The 22,045-nt window shown below is 40.2% G+C and overlaps 2 protein-coding genes across 2 annotated transcripts; both read left to right on the forward strand.

Annotated features, from left to right (window-relative positions):
• Positions 1–4,183: 4,183 nt before the first annotated feature.
• Tas2r137 (taste receptor, type 2, member 137) lies at positions 4,184–5,134 on the forward strand. The gene has a single exon (NM_001025149.1). It carries the CDS (start codon positions 4,184–4,186, stop codon positions 5,132–5,134), a length of 951 nt encoding a protein of 316 aa, NP_001020320.1.
• Positions 5,135–7,460: 2,326 nt separating this feature from the next.
• Positions 7,461–8,375, forward strand: Tas2r108 (taste receptor, type 2, member 108). Its single transcript, NM_001024686.1, has one exon. It carries the CDS (start codon positions 7,461–7,463, stop codon positions 8,373–8,375), a length of 915 nt encoding a protein of 304 aa, NP_001019857.1.
• The last annotated feature ends 13,670 nt before the right edge of the window (positions 8,376–22,045 follow it).

The raw sequence follows: 22,045 nt of genomic DNA on the forward strand, positions 1-22,045 counted from the left end.
GGTTTGATTGAGAGTAGTTCAAGAGAGGTAGCACATAAGCCATTGTTACCAGAGGAAATAGCAAGTACAGATGCTTTTGAACAGTAGAAGACAAGAAAGTAGGTCTGGGCTAGACTTTAGAGGACTTTGGAAACTCGGAGAACTTCAGCCACGTGGATCTTCTAAAGGCTTGAAAACAAGTATGTTAAAGATGTTCTTTAGAGAGAGCACGACAAAAGTGGAGTGATGGGTAAGAACTGGGACAGCTTTAGGAGCAGTAAAGAAACACCAGCAGAGTACTTAGAAGTGTTGTTAGGATGCAGATAAGGAATGACTTGAGAGGCATTTGGAATTCAGGTGGACTCAGCACATACTGGACTCTAGTTTTCAGTCAGATCCTGTGTTTGCTGTAGCTTACAACTATCCAAGGAAAGGGGTGGGGATAGCTCAGGGGGTAAAGTGCTTGCTGTTCAGATGGCCAGAACCAATTAAAAAAAAACCCAGTACACTTGTACATGCATGTAATTTCAGTCTTAGGCATAGACAGGAGGATTTTGGGGCCTTGCTAGCCAATTGATTAACTCTAGGTTCAGTGAGAGACTTTATTTCAAAAATTAAGGTAGAGAACAATAGAGAAACTAATGTGGACCTTGGGCTCTCCTTGAGTATACATGGGTATATGTGTACTAGCATGGGTACGTCACACATAAACACACGTGAAAAAGTCAAGAAAAACATACAGCTTCTTCCTGACATTTACTCCTGGCACAGTAAGTAGCTGTAAGAGAAAAAGCAGCCAGGTGTTTGGAGCTTCCTCCTGTCAGATGGGTAGTAGGCAGTGATGTTCCATTTCTGGCTGTGGGAGCAGACTTCAGAGGTGAGCGTCAGGTTGGGGATTTAGCTCAGTGGTAAAGCGCTTGCCTAGCACGCGCAAGGCCCTGGGTTCGGTCCCCAGCTCCGGAAAAAAAAAAAAAAAAAAAAAAAGTAAATATTAAAAAAAAAAAAAAAAAGAGTCAGAGGTGAGCGTCTATGGGAAGTCTATAGTTAGCCAAGCTAAGAACGTAGACATTAACCCTGGGAAGACGGGTTCTTTTCTGGGTCCACATGGCTCTGAGAATTCAAAGCTACTTAGAATGTAAAGCATAAACATGATTAATATACTACCTATTATCCATTATTTATATATTCACAGAACTTGTATTTGTTTGAAATAACAGGTACAACTCATACCGCAGTCCTGTTCTTTGTGGTTATGGATTGACAAAAGGTTATGTGCAGAAGTCATTTGGTGAAGCTTGTAGGAGAGTTCTTAGATGAGCTGTTTGGAAACATGCCCTTGTATTTCTCTGGACTCATCCCTTGACCTTTTCTCTTTTCTGTGATGGAAACATGTTGGCTGAACCTCTAGGTGCCATCCAGAACACGGAGTAGTCTTCAGGGTGGAGGATGGAAGACGCTGAGCCTGTGATGACGTAGAGCCGCCAGAGCACACCCAGACAGGCCGCCGCTGATTCTTTGGGAGATCAAACAAACCTCTTGTGTTTGTGTACAGTTAGATCTTTCTTACAGTTTCACACGTATCCACCTTATGTCCGTATATTGTCAAATCTCTGCTTTTTGGTTTTGGATATTCTTTGACTGTAAATTGTAGTAAGAAAGGCTTATCACTGATCCCACATTATTTTCGATTCAGACTATTATAAACATGTGGAAGTAGTTGGACCATGAAAAATACACAAAACCTTAGCAGTCAGATTAAACAAGCTTTTTTTTTCCCTCGATGGGGAGTATTTCTTAAGTACTAAAATTTCCTTAGGATCCCTAGTGAGGAACCTTAGCTCTCCTAAGGAAGTAGGTAGGCTGAGAATTGTCTTTATATTTCTCTTAGAGATGGCAGATTAGAAAACTGAGTTGGGAGGCTTTTCTAAGTATAAATAAGTTTTTGTTTTTGTTTTTTGTTTTTTTTTTTTTTAAGGTAGGTAGGGCTATTAACCTGCTCAGGCAACCAGAACAAAATACAGATTGGTAGTTTGGAGAGCAGACATTTTCTTTTACTTCAGAAGCTGGAAGGCTGAATCCCTATGATCTATTCTGCAAAAGAATCTTCATGGCTGCTGTCTTGCTCTACTCATTTGGCCTTTATCTTATATACTTGCAGTAGCAGAGCCCTATTGATCTCAACTAACCTTAGCCTCTTCCTTAAAAAGCTCATCATCACGTACTTTTCTGTGTGGTATGTTACATGGAGTCTAAGAACTATGGATTTAGAGGGCAGGGACATAATACAACCCATAGCATTGGCAGGAAGAAAACAACCCAGTTTAACATTTTAAAAATAGGAGCTAAAATGCAGGCAAACCACAGAACAAAGGTTTATATTTTTCTTTTTTACCATGGGAAGCAGCTTTTATTGGCCTGTTGTCTCCAGAAACCACAAAAGCTATGTGCTCTCAGTTATGCCCATGCTTCCAAGATAACCTCCAGGGCTCTACTTGGAGAAGGGATACAAATTGCCTGTTTCAAGGATCAAGTCTTCCCTGTACAGATTAACTTACAAACCTGACAGATTAACTTACAAACCTGAACAAAGGGTTTTTTATTGGTGTATCAATCTTGTTATTGTGGTTTATGAATGTTATATACCCAAAGCGAGTGTTAAACATTAAATTTTCCTTTCAAATAGAAAGATGAACACTGAACATATTAGCACTAAGACTAGCAAGTACTGTTATAAGAATGTTAAGATTATGAAGAGAAAGTAATTCACAATGTTCTGATTGCTTTGAAAGTAAATATGGATGAGTTTCAGGAAATTAAGCAATACTTGTGTCAAGTTCTAAATACCAAAAGTTGATTTTGAAAAGATGTCATTAAGAATATTAGAATACAAAAGTCTAATGAATGATCTCTGAAAAGCTTTATGAAACTTTATTGAAACATTAAAAACACCAGTTCATCATGTTTATTGGAAACATTGCCATCATTGTTATAGATGGAAAAATTTAAATAATTTTCTAGAAATCCTTTGAGGAGATGTAACAGACTGATTTTGAGATGCTTTGACAAGCAAATACAAGTGGGTTCTTGGAGAATGAACTAGGGGATGTGCTCTGCTGGTTAAGGCAGTGAGGGTGTGTGTTTACCATGAGAAAGTTTACTATTGATGTGGATACAAAGCAAAGTAGTGACCTATAATAGAGTCCAGAAATTGATTATGCTTATGTGGAGACAAATGGTATGTAGCAGTTTATTCAACCCATGATGCCAGAAAATTTTGTTACTCACTTGGTGATGGGGAGAAAAATTGAATATACTTTAAGCAAAAAATAATCTTTGGCTATTGACTTCTATTTGCAAAATTCAAAATTATATTTTCAGGAGTTGAGGTTATGGAATTTTTAATAAAGGAACTGATTTTAAGACCAGTGACATTGAACTTGATGCTCATAAACTTCTTCCAGTGTGTTCAAATTCTATCATTTCCTTGTTTCTGTCTGTCCTTGTAGAGAAACAAGACTTCTTACCTTTCTGGTAGTTCTACACTTCCTTTAGGTACCAGTCACCATTCTCTTCTGGTTGATTCCCAGCACTTTTCTGTAGTTATGTGATAAAATACCATGACAAAAGCATTGTAAGGACGAAAAGGTTTATTTGGGTATACAGTTCCAAAGGAAGCAGCAGGACAGCCCATTGTACATTGTGGGAAGCAAAGAACAGAAAATGGGGCCAGCATAAAATCTCAAAGCCCATCCCTAGTAACAGTAATGCACTTCCTTTTGCCAGGTTCTACCTCCTAAGGTTTCCATAATGTTCCCAAACAATGCCACCAGCTGGCGATTTTGTTTTCAAACACATGAAATGGAGGGGAATGCTTTGCATTCAAGCCACAATGACACTCCCTTTGAAATTGAGTCTCAGTCTTCCATATTCTTTGTGACCCAAATATCTTCCTTGTCCATGACACTGGGCATTATTTGCATCTCAACAAAGAGCTGCTGAATTTAAGATCATAGAAGTGACAGTCTATGCCTTCTGTGAACCAGAGCAGGTTCACAAAGCTGTTCTGTAAGACAGACTAAACCATGCAGAAGAGACGGGTACAGTAAAGTAACAAGAGGAGGTAGATCTCAGAAAAAAAAATTGAAATTAACAAGGAGATGAGATTCATGAACAGAACAAGGATCAGGGTGGCCTAAATTCTAATATGTTGGGATTCACTGAAGGGATATTTCTGGTTCTGACTGTCACCGAGTTTATTCTTGGAAATCTGGTGAACGGTTTCATTGTGTCAGTCAATGGCAGCCATTGGTTCAAGAGCAAGAAGATTTCTTTGTCTGACTTCATCATTACCAGCTTGGCCCTCTTCAGGATCTTTCTGCTGTGGATCATCTTTACTGATAGCCTCATAATAGTGTTCTCTTACCACACCCACGACTCAGGGATAAGGATGCAACTTATTGATGTTTTCTGGACATTTACAAACCACTTCAGTATTTGGCTTATCTCCTGTCTCAGTGTTTTCTACTGCCTGAAAATAGCCACTTTCTCCCACCCCTCATTCCTCTGGCTCAAATGGAGAGCTTCTAGAGTGGTTGTTGGGATGCTGTGGGGTGCACTGGTCTTATCCTGTGTCTGCACCATGTCTCTGATGAATGAATTTAAGATCTATTCTGCCCTCACTGGAAGCAGAGACACACAGAATATGACTGAATATATCAGATTGAAGAGACATGAATATAATCTGATGCATGTTCTTGGGAATCTGTGGAAGATCCCTTCCTTAATCGTTTCCCTGATTGCCTACTTTCTGCTCCTTCTCTCTCTGGGGAAGCACACACAGCAGATGCAGAAATACAGTGTTGGCTCCAGAGATCAGAGTGCGGAGGCCCACAGGAGAGCCATGAGGATCATCCTTTCCTTTCTCTTATTCTTCCTATTCTACTTTCTTTCCTTTGTAATTTTGTCATCCAGTCGTTTTCTACCAGAAACCAAGATTGCCAGGATAATTGGAGTAGTAATTACAATGTCATACCTTGTGGGTGATTCATTAATTCTTATTTTAGGTAACAACAAGCTGAAGCAGACATTTGTAGCCATACTCCCATGTGAGTGTGGTCATCCAAAGCCTGGATCTAAGAGGTTCTTTGCTTCATAAACAGCCAAGATTGTAGGATGGGGAACTCTTCAGCCTGGTTTAGATATGGAGTCTTTCTGAACTTTCAGTGTATCAATCGATACCATCAATAGAAGAGATGCTGCTTGCTTTCCTCCTGATCCTACCTGGCTTGGTGGTGAAAAGCTTCTTAGCTCTCCATTGAATCATTTGGACAGGTGCAACAGTCTCTGGGAAATGCCAGTGTAAGAACACTCACTATATAGACACGGAACTGTATTTTAATAACCATTAGTTTAAACAGAACCAGTCTGTGTATTAGTTTTATCTGACATTTTATGATGGAAAAAGCATTTTTTTCCCTACAGATGTGGATTTGAATTTCAGTTGTTAACTTTCCATTTTTGTCTTTGGATGAATTTTTGTGATTTTTTTCCAAATAAGATATATTGATGTTTAATTAATATTATTTAAAGAGAAGAATAGACATCGATTTACTTATTGTCATTGAATACCTTTGTCAAGTCAATAAGAATATCTAGATTTCTAATATGACTAAATAATTACCCTGGATTTTACATCCAAGTACTTTGATGCCTAAAGGGAAATATTGTAACCACAAATGATCTAAGCACAGAACCAGATTTATAAAGGAAACATGAAAGATCAGGCGTTTTTATTAGGTGAACCCCAAACAGATTATGACACAAATCCTTTTCTCTGCTGTTCTCCCTTCATCATGACTCAAGAAAACATGTCTCAAAGGAAGGGATTGTTCTGCTAACTTACTGGGTTAGCTTGAGTGAAGCCATCTCATATGTGATGGGATATGAGTGGCAGTGGCATGGTCAGAGTGCAGTTGGAAAAACTGCAGGATACACAGACTGGTTCAGATAGGCCATGGAGGGTAGGGAGGTGGAAAGAGTGAGGCTTGAGGAGCCCCATGATATTCTGTGATTTCTTTTTTGTAAATTTTTGTCCTGCTGTTATTTTTTAATTACATTTTTAAAATTAATCATTCCATTCATTTATATCTCAAATGATATCCCACTTCCTGGTTACCCCTCCACCAGCCCCCCATCCCAATCCACCCTCCTCCCTACCCTTTGCCTGCATGAAAGTGCTCCCTCACCCACCCACACTCTACCACCCCACTGCTCCAGCATCCCCCTACATTGGGGTATTAAGCCTCCCCTGGACCAAGGGCTCTCCTCCCATTGCTGTCAGGCAAGGCCAGCCTCTGCTACATATGCATCTGGAACCTGGATCCCTCTAGGTACACTCCTTGGTTGGTGGTCTAGACTCTGGGAGAACTGGGTACTCAGGCCAGCCTGTGTTGTTCTTCTAAGGGGGTTGCAATCCCCCTCCTCTCCTCCGGTCCTTCTACCAGCTCCTTCACCAGGTTCCCTGAGCTCAGTCTGATGGTTGGCTCCAAGCATCCACATCTGCATTGGTCAGTTGCTGGCCAGACTTCCTCAGGACACGCCGAAATAGGTTCCTGTCGGCAAGCACCTCTTGATCACGGCAACAGTGTTGGGTTTGGTGTCTGCAGACAGGATCCTCAGGTGGGGCAGTCCCTGGTTGGCCCTTCCTTCAGTCTCTGTTCCAATTTTTTCCCTTCAGTCTCTGTTCCAATTTTTTCCCCTGTTCTTCTTTTAGATAGGAACATTTCTGGGTTAAAAACTTTGAGATGGGTGGGTGTCCCCATCCCTCGACCCGGGGCTGTGCCTATCTGCTGGAGGAGGTCTCTACAGGTTCTCTCTCCCCCTTCTTTGCATATTTAGTCTAAAGTCATTTCTGTTGGGCCCTCGGATCCTCTAGTTTCCCTGGTATCTGGGACCCTCTAGTGGCTATCCCCAGTTCCTCATCCCCCCTCCCCCTGCTACATATTTTTGTTCGACTTCTTGACCCTCTGTACCTCTCTCACATCTCCTCCAGATCCCGACTTCTTTCCCCCTCGCAGGTCCCCCTTCCCCTCCACCTCCCACAATCATCTTGTTATTCTGTGATTTCTATTAAGTAAAGCTGCCAAGAAACTGAAATAGTCTCAGGCTAGAACACTCTGATTTGGGTTTGAAGTTCTTTGAGCCTGCCATGACACCCACTAGTTTTTCTGCTCTTGGAGGAACAGATTCCCAATTCAATTAAGCTTGTTTGTAATTAGGCATTTCTAAGAAAATAATACCAGGAGTGAAGAAATAGTAATTTAATCCTTGAACGATTTGCATCTCAGTAAAAGCAGCTGCCTCTTAGAGCAGAAATGGAGTGTTTGCCACGCTGGAAAATAAAAAGGAGATCTCTTTCCAGGCTGCGTCCTGAGCCTGCTTACTTATTTCAGTTTGTTTTCATTGGCAGCTAACGGGGAAAGATGCTCTGGGAACTGTATGCATTTGTGTTTGCCGCCTCAGTTGTTTTTAATTTTGTAGGAATAGTTGCAAATTTATTTATTATAGTGATAATTTCTAAGACTTGGGTCAAAAGTCACAAAATCTCCTCTTCAGATAAGATCCTGTTCAGCTTGGCCATCACTAGATTCCTGACCCTGGGGTTGTTTCTACTGAACACTGTCTACATTGCTACAAACACTGGAAGGTCAGTCTACTTTTCCACGTTTTTTCTCTTGTGTTGGAAGTTTCTGGACTCCAACAGTCTCTGGCTAGTGACCTTTCTGAACTGCTTGTATTGCGTGAAGATCACTCATTTCCAACATCCAGTGTTTCTTCTGTTGAAACGGACTGTCTCTATGAAGACCACCAGCCTGCTGCTGGCCTGCCTTCTGATTTCTGCCTTCACCACTCTCCTATATTTTGTGCTCACACAGATATCACGTTTTCCTGAACACATAATTGGGAGAAATGACACATTATTTGACGTCAGTGATGGCATCTTGACGTTAGCGGCTTCTTTGATCCTGAGCTCACTTTTACAGTTTCTGCTCAATGTGACCTTTGCTTCTTTGCTAATACATTCCCTGAGAAGACATGTACAGAAGATGCAGAGAAACAGGAGCAGCTTTTGGAATCCCCAGACGGAGGCTCACGTGGGCGCCATGAGGCTGATGATCTGTTTCCTCGTGCTCTATATTCCATATTCAATCGCTGCCTTGCTCTATTTCCCTTCCTATATGAGGAAGAATCTGAGAGCCCAGGCTGCTTGCATGATCATTACTGCTGCTTACCCTCCAGGACATTCTATCCTCCTTATTATCACACATCACAAACTGAAAGCTAAAGCAAAGAAGATTTGCTGTTTCTACAAATTGCGGGATTTCGTTAGTAACTGAGAGCATCAGTTCATGGTTCGGCTGCATTAGAAACTTCCCAGTGATCTAAGGGCTTAATTTTGTGACCCTTTATCTGGCATCCTGACTCTGGGGTTGAGTGCTTATGTTTTGGTCAACACTGCACTTCTTGGCTAATATTTTAGAGTAAAGCACATTCCATAAGAAATTGTTTGAGGTGTTTGTGTATTTTTCATGGTTATCATATTCCTAGACAATGGAAATCACCATACTGTTTCACTAGCAGCTGAAGTGTAGGGAGCTACATTGTGGTGTACTTGGTTAGCACGGATTAGAGAATTGGCTCTGAACTGAACAAGATATCACCAGTAGCTGAATTGCCACTGAGAGGAGATTAGCTTAAGTGTGGCAAGATAGCACAGGAAGAAAAGAGGAGGGTTTCAGAGAAAAATAAAGGGCAAGTGTGTATTTTAGGCATGCCAGATAAAGGATCCTGATTTGCAAGCATCCACCAAGCAACCCTAGAGATGAATTTTCGCTTGATCTAGAGAGGGTCAGAGTTGATAGGTCATGGGTAAGGACTGATAGTAAACAATCCAAATAAAATGGTAGAAACTCAAAGAAGCTATCCTAATATCTAGAGAGGTAACCCTAGGACAAAAGCAAGTTCTATTCAAATATTGAGAGTAACACTGTGTGAGTGAAGATTTACAGAGCAGGGCAGCCGCTCCCTGTGAAACAGAGTTCAGGGGAAAGGCCAAGAAGCATTGAACTGGTGGGGAGTGCTGGACTTGTGGGCTTATTTCTCTGGTTTCTACATTCCACAGCTGTCTAGAAGAATGCTGTTTTGGACAATCTGATGATGTGTGTTGAAAGTGGGAATTGGGCAATGATTATTTACAATTATATAGTTAAAATAAATTGCTTATGTAATATTTATACATCTCAAAATGAATAAACCTTCACAATGTCCAGATCACCTGATGTTTTCTGTTCTACCATCTTTCCTGTGATAGTTAGAAAATATTAATGGCATAACGCCTAGAGGTATTTCTCATGTTAGAATGTTAATATTAGCAGATAAGGGGAATGCTGAAAGTACTAAGTGAAATCTAAGCACTAAGTGACATAAGAACTGTGAGTGAGGGGCGAGCCCTTCATTAGTCACTCAGGTTCATTTTCTCTTCTTTTTTGGGATAATCAAATTGTTAGCTGTCCAGAATTTGTATGTTGGGGCTATATGGCCAATGCAGTATAAACGGAGATAACTTCTAGGGATGTCTGAATTAGTCATTCTCTTCCTTTCCAGTTCCTTTTTCTTCCTCTTTCCTTTGGCCCCTGGGTTAGAATATTCAGCTATTCTGAACCATGCATTTGAGGAGAACACTTGGGCATGGTGGAGTTAGTATCTATCCTTGATTCGGTGGTATGGCTCATGACGTGGGAGGGTTGCCACACCACCTCTGAACTAAGTTTGTGCCTAAATTCCAGGATGTGTAATAAGAAACAAACATCTCTATAGTTTGCTTTTATTAAAACATGAGTTGTTTTATTCTGTTACTTTGATGAAGTAACTTATGCTTTATCAATAACATGTCTTTATGTATTGATGATAGAATACTATATAATTAATTATAGTATTATAATCAAAACATATGATATCTGTTAAGTAAAATAAAACCAAAAGCACATATATGCTTCATACCAATTCTTATAAAAAGTTTGTACATCTGATGAAAAGCCTAAAAGGAAATATATAGACAGACCTAAACATACGTACAGCAATTATTTTTATGTTGGAAGTTGACTCTTTTTTTAAAAAAAATGCTAGGCATTGAACACAAAACATTGGTTATCCTGGCTAAATCACTGAACTACATCCCTAGATCATGTTGGAAGCTTTGAGTAATACTTTTGTATATTACTAACTTCCTATGATGAACATATACTTTCAAATATATGCAATACATACGGTATATATACACTTAAGTATATCAATGATCCATCTTTTTAAACAACAGACAATTCTTATGTGACTATCTAGTTTCTCCTCACTCAGGAAGAAAATTGACTAGTATTTCTCTTGTTTTGTCTGATTATTATTTTTAATAGACAAACCCTTAAGTGTTTAATTTCTTACAATTTATAGTGCAAAAATACTTCTAGATTAAGTAGGCTTGATTGAGGTTACTATACAAATAGCTTCTAGAAAACATAGGAAGCTCCAGACAGCACTGACTTTATTTTTGATAAATATTTTATTAGTTGAAAATTTCATACAGTATATTTTGATCATGCTCACTTTCAATTCCCTTGACTCCTCCTAGATCCACCCTTATCCTCCTCACCAAAAACTTTCTTTTAAAAATTTAATTACCTGTCATATCCAATTTGTGGTGTCCATATACTTCTGGGTGTGGACCATTTTTTGGAATGAAGTAGAACTACCAGGTGCTACACCATTAAAGAAAGCCAAATTCCCCATCTCCAGAAGCCACTAACTGTCCATTCCTCCTTAGGTGCAGAATCATGATTCCCTTCCAACTCTGTGCTAGAAAGTTGATTGGCTTGATCTTTTGTAGGTCTTGTGCAGATGACAACAGTTGTTAAGAATTCATGAGTGCGGTGGTCTTGTCATACCTGTTTTACTATGATCTCCATCATCTGTGCTCATATAATCTTTCTAGCCATTTTGTTGAGATGTGAGATAGATGTCCTATTTGTGGTACTCTCTGAACTTTGGCAGGTTATGAGTGTCTGTGTTAATCACTACCTACTTCACAAAGAAACTTCTCTGATGTGGACCAAAAGCTACTCTGTTCTACATGTAGAAGGAGAGACTTAGAAGGCAGTTTGATGCAATGTCTACTTAGCAAAATAATTGCTGTAGGTTTATGGGGTCCCTGCTTCAACCATGGGTTCTTGGCCAGGTTTACAGTATTAGACATATGTTTCCTAGAGAGAACTGGGCCTCAAATCCTATTATAAAGTGGTTGATTACCCCATAATATTTATACCATTATTGCAACTATGGGTACATCTTGCCTCATTGGTCATTATTAAATTTTCCAGGGTTCTCAGCTAAATAAGACTGTTTAAGACCCCCCCATACTCCCAGCAGATATCATAGTACTGATTCCAGCAGATTCCAGTACTATGAGAGTTATCTATCAGGGAGGAATATTCCTAGCCAATATAAAGTTGATTTCTCCATGTCCTGTGACTACTATGTGTAGTGTCACGAGCATTTAGAGTCTTGCCATCAAGTTCTGGTGGGCAGTCAAGAGCAATGACAGTGGTTTGTATGTACTGTTGTAGGGGTGGGGTGTTGGGAATACCTCTGTCCAATAAGGAGAGGTATCACACATTGGGCCTTTTATTTGCCAACTTATGTTTCTGGAATGAGCTGATCCCCACATATTAAGTTGGTTTGATAAAGTTCTGCTGATTGGTTTCTTAGGTAGATGTTGTCTTCATTTCCTTGCAACCTGCATTAGATGTGCTGTTTTCTTTACTGACTGTTTTGCTGCTTGGAAAAGTCACAAGAATTTGTTTCAGCACTTGCCCAAAATCCTTAGTGTAGACTTTTTTTGGTCATTGCTACAGGCTTGGAATTTTTTTAGTTTCAACATATCTGCTTAGTACCTGCCATTAAGGAATTGTCAACTGGATTTGGAGAGATGTCTTAGCAGCTAAGAGTACTTTCTGCTTTTGCAGATGACCCAAGTTTGGTTTCCAGCACAAATGTCATGTGGCTCTCAACCACCTGTAACCCCAGGGCCACAGGACTCAACTGTTGCTTTTGGTTTCCACAGGTACTACACCCAAACCCGCACTCAAACACCTACATGTACACATATCTGCGTAGAAATGAAACTATTAGCCAGAAGTTTAAAAAAAGTTTTGGTTTGTCTTCTAAAAGGCATGCTAAGAGAAAGGCATGATAAAAAGAAACTAGAGTCTTGTCTTAGTTTCTTTTCATGTTGCTGTGATAAAGTACTCTGACAAAAGCAAGTTAAAGGAAAGGCATTTCTTTTAGCCTGAAGTTAAAGGTACAGTCCATCATGGTGGGGAACTCAAGCAAGGGGGAGCTTGAAGCAAGTGGGGCAATCACTCCACAGGAAAAACCCAAATGAAAACAAGCAAGCAGACAAACCAGAGCGATGACTGTCTGCTTATTGTTCTTAATCTAACCCATTTCTCCAAGTGGAATCAAAGTATCATAGTCCAGGAGCCCTGTCCAGGCCCGCAGTAAGCAGATCTACACACCTTAATTAGTGCGATCAAGACGATTGACCCCAGGCAGACTCACAGTTTAACCTCCCAGGAGATTCTACATTATGTCAAATTGAAATTCACACTCTCACAGCATTCTATAATTACTTAATATCCTCTATCTCCTTCTGTCATCCTCCTATTATAGGAAAACAAGTTTCTTTATGTCACTTAATTTTGGGTGTCCTTATTAATGAATCATTTTGAAGTATTTTTTCTCCCCTTTTTAGTTGACTGAATTGCTTATTTACATCCTAATCACAGCCTTCCCTCCCTTTTCTCCTCTAATCTTATCGCCCCATCCTATCTACGTACCCTCCCCGCTTCTCCTCAGAAAAGGAGAGGTCTCCCATGGATATCAAGCAGCCTTGGAATATCAAGTTACAGTAAGGTTAGGTCCATCTTCATCTACTGAGGCTAGACAAAGCAGTCCAGTTGGGGAAAGGGATCTAAAGACAGGCAATGTAGTCAGAGATGTCCCCTGATCCCACTTTAGGAGTCCCACATGAAGACCCAGCTACACAACTGTTACATATGTGCAGTGGGCCTAGCTTTGGTCTACGCATGCTCTCTGGTTGGCAGTTCAGTCTCTCTGAGACCCTATGGGCCCAGACTAGTTGATTCTGTAGGTTTTCTTATTGTGTCTTTGGTCCCTCTGGCTCCTTTAAACCTTCCTCCCCCTCTTCCCCAGGATTCTCCAACCTCCACCTAATGTTTGGCTGTGGGTCTCTGCATCAGTTTCCATCAGTTACAGTATGAAGCACCTCTGATATCAGTTAAGCTAGGCTCCTGTCTGCAAGTATAGCAGAATGTCATTAATAGTGTCGGGGGTGGGCTTCCTCTCATGACATGGGTCTCAAGCTGGGTCAGTCATTGATTGGCTCTTCCCTTAAATTCTGCTCCATCATTTACCTCTGTACATTACTCTCTGTATACAGGGGTAATTGTGGGTCTAAGTTTTTTTTTTTTTTTTTTTTTTTTTTTTTTTTTTTTTTTTTTTTTTTTTTTGCTGGATTGGTGTTCTAATCCATTGGAAGTCTTTCTGGATTACAGGATCCATATCCCTTATTGCTAGAATCCTGGGAATTTTTATTCTCAGTTTTTAGCTTATTTCTAGGGATGACCCCCTCCCCTCCCATTCTAATTGTCTCTTCTAGTGCTCTCTTCTTCTGTCCTCACTCCACTTCATTCTTCCTCTTCCCATCATCCCCCTATACTCCTCTTCTGCCAGCCTCCGATGTTTAACCTATTTCCTCTTCTCAGTAAGAATCAAGCCTCACTTCTGGGTCCTCTGTTACTTACCACTTTGGAGTCTGTTGTTTATAGTTTGGTTATCCTGTACTTTGTCACTATTTTCCACTCATAAGTGAGTACTTATCTGAGTCAGCTGCTTAGGTAGAGCCTCTCAGAGGACAACATGATCCTGTCTGCGAGCATAATAGAGTATCATCATCAATAGTGTTAGGGACTTGTGCTTACCCATGGGGTGGGTCTCAAGTTGGGCTGGTTACTGGTTGGCCATTCCCATAGTTTCTGCACCATCTCCCATGCTTTCATTCCTTGTAGACAAAATAAATTTCGGGTTGAAAGTTTTGTGAGTTAGACAGTGGCTAAAGCTTGGGGAATCTTATGGAAGAATAGGAGGAAGGATTTCAGGCCCCAAAGGGCATAGGGACTCCTCAATTAACTTGTACCCTTGCAGTTCTCAGAGTCTGAACCATCAACCAAAGAACACATGCAGGCTGGACCTTGGCCTTCCCACTCATATGTAGCTGATGTGAAGCTTGACCATCCTGTGGGTCCCAAACAACTGGAATGGGGTCTATACCAAAAGAGCTTGCCTGTGAGATATTCTAGCTGGGCTGCCTTGTCTGGCCTCAATGGGAGAGGAAGCACCTAGCCTTGCTAAGACTTGAAGGGAAGAGGGGTGGTGGAAGGATTGTGGGAGTGGTTGACTGGGAAGTGGGCAGTGGGCGGAATTTAAAGTAATAAGTAAAAAAATAAAATTAAATTAAAAAATAAGTGAGTACATATTATGTTTGTCTGTCTGGGTCTGGGTTACCTCATTCAGGATGATATTTTATAGTTCTATCAATTTGCCTGCAAATTTCATGATGTCATTTTTTTAGTCATACTTTGTGTAAATGTGCATTTTCTTTATCCATTCTTCAGTTGAGGAATATCTAGGTTTCTGGCTATTATGAATAAAGCTGCTATGAACATAGTAGAGCAAATGTCTTTGTGGTGTGGTGGAGTTTCTTTTGGGTATAAATAAGCTCAGGAGTCAGTGTAACTGGGTCTTGAGGTAGATCTATTCCCAATTGTTTGAGAAACTGCCAAATTGATTTCTAAAGTGGTCATACGAAGATGTACAAGTTTACATTGCCACCAGCAATGGAGGAGTGTTCTCCTCACTCCACATCCTTGTCAGCATGAGCTGTTGCTTGAGTTTTTGATCTTAGCCATCCTGATGAGAATGACGATGGAATCTCAGAGTCGTTTTGATTTGTATTTCCCTAATGACTAAGGATGTTGAACATTTCTTTTTATTATTATTATTATTATTATTATTATTATTATTATTATTATTATTAACTTGAGTAGTTCTTATATACATTTCGAGTGTTATTCCCTTTCCCGGTTTCTGGGCAAACATCCCCCAAATCCCTCCCCCTCCCCTTCTTTATGGGTATTCCCCTCCCCATCCTCCCCCCATTGCCGCCCTCCCCCCAACAATCTATTTCACTGGGGTGAACATTTCTTTAAATGCTTCTCAGTCATTAGAGAGTCCTCTGTTGAAAATTCTCTGTTTAGCTCTGTACCCCATTTTTACATTGGGTTATTTGGTTTGTTGATGCCTAGTTTCTTGAGTTCTTTATATATTTTGGATGTTAGCCTCTGTTAGACGTGGAGTTGGTGAAAATCTTTCCCCATTCTGTAAGCTGGTTTTTTCCCCTTTAAATGGTGTCCTTTGCCTTACAGAAGCTTTTTAGTTTCATGAGGTTCCCATTTCCTAATTGTTGATCTCAGTGCCTGAGCTATTGGTGTTCTGTTCAGGAAATTGTTTTGTATACCAATGTATTGAAGGGTCTTCCTCACTTTCACTTCTATCAGATTCAGTGTATCTGGGTATATGTTAAGGTCTTTAACCACTTGAACTTGAGTTTTGTGCAGGGATGATAGTTATGGAGCTGCTTGCATTCTTCTACATGCAGACACCCAGTTAGAACAGAGCCGTTTGCTGAAAATGCTTTCTTTTTTTTTTTCACTGCATATTTTTGCTTCTTTGTTAAAAATCAAGTGTCCATAGGTGTGTGGATTTACTTCTGCATCTTTGACTTGATTCCACTGATCAACATGTCTGCTTTTATGCCAGTACCATGAGGTATTTTATTGCTACTGCTCTGCAGTACAGCTTGAAATCAGGGACGGTGATACCCCCAGAAGTTCTCTTATTATACAGGATTGTACAGTATCTATCAATTCACGAGCATGGGAGATCAGCCCATCTTCTGATACATTCTATTTCTTTCTTCTATGATTTGAAGTTCTAGTGATACAGCTCTTTTACTTGTTTGGTTAGAGTCACACCAAGATATTTTATTTTATTTGTGGGTATTGTGAGGGGTATTGTTTCCCTAGTTTTTTTCTCAGATCATTTATCACTTGCATATTGAAGAGCTACCGATTCTTTGAGTTAATTTTGTCTCTAACCACAATGCTGAAGGTGTTTATTAGCTGCAGAGGTTTCCTGGTAGACTTTTTGGGGTCACTTATGTATACCATCATATCATCTGCAAAAAGGTGCAACAACAGCAACCAGCACTGATATTTTTATACTGGTCCACCATTATTATAAGTAGGTGCTGTAAAAGCAAATGTTCCCCTATCCTGCTTATGCAAGGGGATTGTGAAAAAGCAATCTTTTAAATCAATCTATACTAACTTATAACCTACTGTTATAGGCCATGACTTAGACAATAAGGAAGGTAAAGGAATTCCAGGCTGTAATAGACCCATTTGTTAAATTGCCAATTATTCACTGCTCTTAAATCTGTTAACACCCTCCATTTTCATGATTTCTTTTTTTATGACCAAACGGGAATTCCATAGGCTGGTAGACTCATAAATGCTTAGCCTCCAGCTGTTCTTGTATCCACTTCTCAAGTGCTTGCTTTTCCTTAGTTAATGGCCATTGCTCTACTCATACAGGTTTGTCAGTCAACCATTTTAAGGGTAGGGCTGGTGGCATTTCAGCAGTGCCCCCATCCCTTATACATTTGGAAACTTAATCCTTGTGATGATGTCCCGTATTTGCACAGTTGGCAGAGCTTTGGATTGTCTTTGATCACATGTATCAATACCTTCCCGAGGAGCATCTACCATTTCACCCCTAATTTCATTATGAATTGTCCCTGAGATTGCAGAAATATTAATCCGAGTACCCCATTTCTAAAAGATCCCTTTTCTATAAATTTATGGGTTTGTCAGCCACATATGGTCTTAACTTCCTTATTTGAACTTCCAGTTACATACATTTAATTCAGCATAAACTTGTTTTACCTGAGATAAGTTTCCAGTTCCTATAAACTGTGTATAAGCATTTGAAGTGGCAAGAAGTTAAAGTATTGTTTTTTTGCGGATGATATGATTATATACATAAGCGACCCCAAAAATTCTACCAGGGAATTTCTACAGTTGATAAATACCTTCAGTGATGTGGCTAGACAGACAATTAACTGAAAAAAAGGAGAGAAAATAAAAATCAGTAGCCTTCATATAAATAAATGACAAATGGGCTGAGAAAAAAATCAGGGAAACAAGACCTTTCACTTTTCATAATAGCCTCAAATAATATGTCTTGGGGTAACCCTAACTAAGCAAGTGAAATACTTCATCTTTGAAGAAAGAAATTGAAGAAGAAATCAGAAGATGGAAAGATCTCCTATACACATGGATTGGTAGGATTAACAGAGTTTTTAAAAAGGCCATTCTACCAAAAGCAATGTACAGATTCAATGCAATCTCCATCAAAATACCAATTCAATTCTTTACAAACCTTGAAATACAGTTTTTTACAGAAAAAAAACCCCCAAATCCCAAGATGGCTAAAACAATCCTGAACAATAAAAGTATTTCTGAATGAAACATTATCCTTGATTTCAAGCTGTAACAAACAGAGCTATAATAATAAAAACTGCATGGGATTGGAATAAAAAGAGACATATTGATAAAGTGAATTGAATCAAAGACCCAAACACCTGTGGACAACTGATTTTTGATAAAGAAGCCAGAAATACACAATGGAAAATGCTTGATCACAGAAGACAACTTTCTGAACAAAATACCAGTAGCACAGACACTAAGAGTGACAATGAATAAATAGGACCTCTTGACACTATGAAGTTTCTGCAAGACAAACAATACTGTCACTAGAACAAAACATCAATCTACAGATGGGAAGATTTTCACCAACTCTGTAGCTGATAGAGGGCTAATGTCCAGAATACGTAAAGAACTAAAGAAACTAGACCTTGACAAACCAAACAACACAATTAGAAAATAGGATAGAGAACTAAACAGAAAATTCTCAATAGAGGACTCTTTAATGGCTGGAAAACACTAAAAGAAATGTTCAATATTTTTAGGTATCAGGAGAATACAAATCAAAACTATTTTGAGGTTCTACCTTATACCTGTCAGGATGGCTAAGATCAAAACCACAAGTAACAGCTCATGCTGACAATGACGTGGAGCAAGTGGAATATTCCTCCATTGCTGGTGGGAGTGCAAATTTGTAGAACCACTATAGAAATCAAGAGGACATTTCCTTAGAAAATTGGGAATCTACCACAAGACCCAGCTATACCACTCCTGAGCATATACCCAAAGGATCCTCTATTCTACCGTAAGTAGGACACTTACTATGTTCATAGCAGCTTTATTCATAATAGCCAGAAACTGGAAACAACCTAGATGTCCTCAATTGAAGAATGGATGAAGAAAATGTGGTATGTTTATACAATGGAGTATTACTCGGCTGTTAAAAATTTACAGGCAAAGAAATGGAAGTAGAAAAAAAATCATCCTGAGTGAGGTCACCCAAACCCAAACAAACATGAGATGTACTCACTTATAAATGAATATCTTAAGGATATCTTTTAGGATAATCGCACTATAACATATAGACCCAGAGAGGCTAAGTAACAGGGAGAACTCTAGGGGTTGCATGGATCTCTCTGGGAAGGGGAAATAGAATAGATTTTGTGGACTGGGGGTGGGTAAGGACGGGACAGGAAGAATCAGGTAGGGGACGAAGGGATGGAGGGAGAGAGTACATGGAGAGACAACTGGAAGAGGGGATTTTTTTTTTCTTTTCTTTTTTTCCCCGAGCTGGGGACTGAACCCAGGGCCTTGCGCTTGCTAGGCAAGCGCTCTACTACTGAGCTAAATCCCCAACCCCTGTTGTGTGCAATTTTAAAAGCCACATTTGGTGTCTGCAGATGGGATGGATCCCTAGGCCGGGCAGTCTCTGGATGACCCAGACACTATTGCTGATGCCAAGAAGTGCTTACTGACAGGAGCCTGATAAAGCTGAGAGGCTCTGCCAGAGTCAGGCCAAAACTGATATTGAAACAATATCAACCAACCAGACCCCCCAAAGCTCCCAGGGACCAAACCACCAATCAGTGTACATGGGGTGGAGGGAGGAGGAGGGGAGTCCATGTCTCAAGCCGGATGTGTAGCAGAGGATGACTATACCTGGCATCACTGTGAGGGGAGCCCTTTGGTCCTGTGGATGCCTGATGATCCAGGCGCTGAGGCAAGAGTGGGTGGGTGGGTGGGTGGGTGAGCACCCTCATAGAGGCAAGGGGGAGGGGGAGGAGGTAGGGGGCTTTTGGAGGGGAAACTGGGAAGGGGAGTAACATTTGAAATGTAAATCAATAAAATAACCAATACAAAATGAAAAAAAAAATAAAAGAGCAACAAAAATTTTTTTAAATCCCTAAAATTCTTCAGGTTAAATATCATTCAAGTAAACAATAAAATTACTGAGAAACACTTAAACTATTTCGAGTATGAGCTGGAAAGGTGACTTAGAAGGTCCCAGTACCAGTCCTGATTTCCTCTAATGATAAACTGTGATATGAAAGTGTAAGCTAAAATAACCCTCTTCTATTCCCTCCCAGCACCCCCCCCCCAAAAAAAAAGCCATACTTGCTTCTTTGCCCAGGGCTGCGCTCTTGGCTTAACCTCTGAGATCACGCTCCCGCCAGACTGGACTCTCTACCTCCTTCCCAGGGCTTTAGCCCACACTCCGACCTCTCCTGGTTTAGTTCTGAGATCCGCTCTGCCAGCCTTACTTCCAATTTGCCCATTCCTTCCGGCTAGCTTTGCCAAACCGCCAACAATCGCCCCAGCTGCTCTTTTTCTCCTCCTGCCCACCTTAGTCCCACCGATGGAAAACACTTTACAGCTTTAATATTTTAAAATTACCCAGGTAGCACAGGAATCTTATCAGCTAACCTATTTTAGTCAATGGCTGGTAGTGGAGGCTGCCATTTCCGGCTGCCCAAGATCTTACGTGGTTGTATGTTCCTCCCGTTCCAAAACTTGGCCAGAAAAAGACCTCCTTTAATTTTGTGTACCTTCCCTTCCTACCGGGACCCTAAAATTCCACTTTTCCCTTCGCCCAGCAATTGGCGCTCTCCCTTATTGACACAATCAAGAACCAATTAGGGAATCAGATTTTAGTATCAGCTCCTCCCCATACTGGGGTCATTTAGTGGGTGATATGGAAACTTAGTGCCCTGGAAACTTCCTGGAACCTATAAGGGTGATCTTCGTGAGGACGCCTAAGTCATGGAGGGTATGAAACCTGATCTGATCATCTTCTGTAACCTGGCAAGGCTCCAAGTTGTGGGACTCAGACACCAACCAAACCACAAAACTTTTGACCCATGCCTATCCTGCCTGCAAGGTGTGCTGGGCTGAAGGCAGCTCAGAGCTTGTGAGAGTGGCTAACTGACAACTGGTCTAACTTGAGACCTAAGATAGGAGAGGAAGCCCATGCCTGACACTGCCTGGTTGCCTAGGAACCAGAAGCTGGGTGTCTCAGAGACCAGGTAAGATGTGCCTACAGGTCTAATAGTGACAACAGTGTTCTGATTAGATTCAAGGCCTGCACATCACAGCACAGATTAACATCTCATTTAATTTTTAAAAATTTAAAAAATTTTTTTTTGTTTTTAGTCTTTTTGAGTCAGGGTTTTTCTGTATAGTCCTGGCAGGAGAACAAGAGAGAGACATGTGAAATGACTATGTCATAATGAAATCCATTTTACGTATAATTAACATGGTAAAAATTAAAAAAATATTGTTAAATGAAAAATAGAAAAAAAGACAAAATAAACAAGCAGCTTTTGGTGAAGTCTGTTTTAGTGTACATGTGATAAACCTGGGTTTAATTTGTCTTGGATTTACCAACATTGAATAACATGTTGGTTGTCCTCTGGCTTTGTTGAGAGCAGCAGTGTAGTAAGAAATCACAAAGGGCAGAAAAAAATTTACAAAAATGGTTTTCTTTCCTGAAAACGTTAATGTCCTCTTGTAGCTGTGTATAGTTCTATGAGGTAAAATCCACCACAGAGAGGGCAACTGGCATGCCTAATTGGTTCAGCTGGGAGGCAGTGACTTATCTGACTTTAAAACTTACTGCCTCCCTGTGCATGACAAATGCTCCATTCCTAAGTGCCTCCTCCTCCACTGCTAGAGGAACTAACAGGTAGCAGGGTCTAACAAAGGCTGCCATTGAGTTGTGTGCCCTTGTGAGGGCTTCTCTGGTTATGGCCAATTTGCCTTGATGGGCTAACGTCCAGAAAACCCAGGCTTCCTTCACTCTTTCCCAAGTATATTTTACCTTTTGCATTTAGTGTGTGTGTTTATGTGCACACACACTCCTGTGTATGCGAGCATGTTCGAGATGTCTTTGAGCACCTGTGGAGGTCAGAGGACAAAGGGTAGTTTGTAGCAGTTGATTTCCTCTTTCCACCATGTGGATCCTAGGTACCAAACCTAGGCCATCAGGCTTGGTTGCAAGCACTTCTAACCACGGAGCCATTTTTCCAGTCTGCATGTGTGATGGGAGATAATGGTATGGTTCTATCTCAGTCTTATAAGTCTCTTATTGAACAGAAAAATAATAAATGTCCAAAACTTGTAACTCATGCAAACAGTAACATAGTTTACTTTGAATTTATAAAATAGTTTTCATTTTCCTTTTTGAGATTATAATTTAATTACATTTCTTCGTTTTCCTCCCTTCAAACAGTCCCATATAATCCTCTACATCGTCTCTTAAATTCACACCCCTTTTACTCAGTTACTACTACACAAATATGTACATATACATATATTCTTATCTATAACCTATATAA

Source organism: Rattus norvegicus, chromosome 4, assembly GCF_021556685.1.
Source record: "Rattus norvegicus strain SHRSP/BbbUtx chromosome 4, alternate assembly SHRSP_T2T, whole genome shotgun sequence".
NCBI classification, from domain to species: domain Eukaryota; kingdom Metazoa; phylum Chordata; class Mammalia; order Rodentia; family Muridae; genus Rattus; species Rattus norvegicus.

Bases quoted from the DNA above. Each gene is read 5' to 3' on its own strand.
- Tas2r108 (NM_001024686.1), top strand. From the start codon at position 7,461: ATGCTCTGGGAACTGTATGCATTTGTGTTTGCCGCCTCAGTTGTTTTT.
- Tas2r137 (NM_001025149.1), top strand. From the start codon at position 4,184: ATGTTGGGATTCACTGAAGGGATATTTCTGGTTCTGACTGTCACCGAG.